The 2662-nt window shown below is 32.1% G+C and overlaps 1 protein-coding gene across 1 annotated transcript in view; it reads left to right on the top strand.

Annotated features, from left to right (window-relative positions):
• LOC106472097 (nose resistant to fluoxetine protein 6-like) overlaps positions 1 to 2662 on the top strand; it is a 23668-nt gene that overhangs the window by 5846 nt on the left and 15160 nt on the right. Inside the window, exon 4 of the mRNA XM_022400703.1 lies at positions 437 to 608. Within this exon, the coding sequence (XP_022256411.1) occupies positions 437 to 608 (172 nt within the window). The remainder of the gene's footprint in view (positions 1 to 436; positions 609 to 2662) is intronic.

Below are 2662 nucleotides of genomic sequence, written 5' to 3'. Positions count from 1 at the left end.
ATAGAAACTATTGTTATAATTATTATTATTATAGAACCTATTGTTATAATTATTATTATTATAGAAACTATTGTTATAATTATTATTATTATAGAACCTATTGTTATAATTATTATTATTATAGAAACTATTGTTATAATTATTATTATTGTAGAAACTATTGTTATAATTATTATTATTATTGTAGAAACTATTATTATAAATATTATTATTTATTCTGGCATTTAATTAAAAGAAGTAAAACAACAAAAACAATAACATACATTTAATTAACCGTAAATAAATCAATTCAAAACTAAATATAGATTTTTATTAAATTTCAGATTGCTTTAATTTTTTTCTAATCAATGTTATTTCCGCCAATATATTTTACGATTTATTACTGCATTAATGATAATTTCATTTACTTATTTTCTTATGTTTTTGTTTCGTTCAGATTGGCACCTACATTACTGATGGTTTCGGCTATTCTAATCGTTATTCCACTGCTTGGTTCCGGACCTATCTGGCACGAAACGGTGGATCACCTAGCGGAAGATTGTAAAAAATGGTTGTGGACGAATGCTATTTTCTTGAACAATTTCATAGGGACTACTACAAGGGAAATAGTTAGTATTTGATCATGAAATACGTGCTGAGTTTACTTAATCCTGAAATACGAGTTGAGTTTACTTAATCCTGAAATACGTGTTGAGTTTACTTAATCCTGAAATACGTGTTGAGTTTACTTAATCCTGAAATACTTGTTGAGTTTACTTAATCCTGAAATACGTGTTGAGTTTACTTAATCCTGAAATACGTGTTGAGTTTACTTAATCCTGAAATACTCGTTGAGTTTACTTAATCCTGAAATACGTGTTGAGTTTACTTAATTCTGAAATGCTTGTTGAGTTTACTTAATCCTGAAATACGTGTTGAGTTTACTTAATCCTGAAATACGTGTTGAGTTTACTTAATCCTGAAATGCTTGTTGAGTTTACTTAATTCTGAAATACGTGTTGAGTTTACTTAATCCTGAAATACGTGTTGAGTTTACTTAATCCTGAAATACGTATTGAGTTTACTTAATCCATAAAATACGTGTTGAGTTTACCTATGTCATTATATTAATTTCTTGTGTTTAGTGGTTAATTAAACATCGAATACCCGAACTTTTTTGTTGTTGTTTTTATCTTTGTGTATTTCTTGTAAACCTCATAATATACTTCTGCGCATGGCAGGCCTAGTATTTAATGTTCCGGACTGTGAATCTGGGTGGCCTTGATTAGCGTCAAATTGTCGAGAGAAAAAACTCGCGATCAACACTTTGGAGCCGCTTTGGGTTTGGTCAAATCTCACTAATCGACTAGAGTAACCCAAGAGTTGGCGTAAGGTGCTATTTACTAGCTGTCTTCAATATGATATTTCAGTTCAAAATTAAGGACGGCTAACACGCATGGCTGTTATATGGCTTTGCGCGAATTTCCCAAACCATCGTCAGTTACGAAGTAATTTCATTAGCAAACGTTTGCCCCCCCCCCAGTGGCGCAGCGGTATGTCTGCCTACTTATAATACTAGAAACCGGGTTTCGATACCCATGATGTGCAGAGTACAGATAACCTATTGTGTAGCTTTGTGCTTAATTACAAGCAAGCAAACAAAAAATGAAATCAAATGTGGTAATCAACATTAAAAATCACAGAGGGTGGAAGGTGGCATTCACGTGCTTATTAACGTACTCACCCAGGTATATACTGAGTATTGGCATAGCATGTTTCATCCCGTGGTTCCATGCACTTATTACAAAGTCATTATTATGTAAACCAATGTGGCTTAGTGAATATCGTGTCCGGGCTGTGGATTGGAAGGTCCAAAGTTTGAACCCGTGAAATATCTTGACTATGCTCCATCCGGTCAGCAAGTCTAAATTGGGAATATTTCTTGGGGCTCTGATCTAGCTGTCAAGCCAATGTGTCGCATAGGATGTCATTTAGGCTCAAAATAAAGTTCCCGTTTTCTGTCAGTTTGCTTATTCTGCTAAAGAAATCCTGTAGCGTTCATTTTGATACACAGATTAAAAGAAACAAAACACCAAATAATATATTTATATTTTTTAAAAGAGTCACCCACTTAACTAACGAACAAACTTTGTTGGATAATAGACATATTTCTGTATAACGTTTCGTATCTTGGTACGTGATTATGGCTTACTATTAGAAACGAAACGTTGTACAGAAATTAAATATAATTATCCAACAACTTTGTATTAAATAATGTAGCTAAGATAAGGATGAAGATTTTGACGGGAAGTTAATCTGATGGAAAGAACTTTAAAGAAAGTAGTTTGTCGTTCCTTAATCCGCATAAAGCAGGAACGATGTTATTCTAAAACAACCAGTGATTTTTCATACGGATTTAAACTAAACTGTTAAAACTAATGAAAAAACAACCAGTGATTTTCATACGGATTTAAACTAAACTGTTAAAACTAATGAAAAAACAACCAGTGATTTTCATGCGGATTTAAACTAAACTGTTAAAACTAATGAAAAACAACCAGTGATTTTCATGCGGATTTAAACTAAACTGTTAAAACTAATGAAAAACAACCAGTGATTTTCATGCGGATTTGGAAATATAATTTCTTGTTTTGCAGTTCATTTCTTTGACTCGCAGTTCATT

This window comes from Limulus polyphemus, unplaced genomic scaffold, assembly GCF_000517525.1.
Source record: "Limulus polyphemus unplaced genomic scaffold, Limulus_polyphemus-2.1.2 Scaffold5079, whole genome shotgun sequence".
Classification (NCBI taxonomy): Eukaryota; Metazoa; Arthropoda; class Merostomata; order Xiphosura; family Limulidae; genus Limulus; species Limulus polyphemus.
This window is presented reverse-complemented; position numbering and strand designations above follow the sequence as displayed.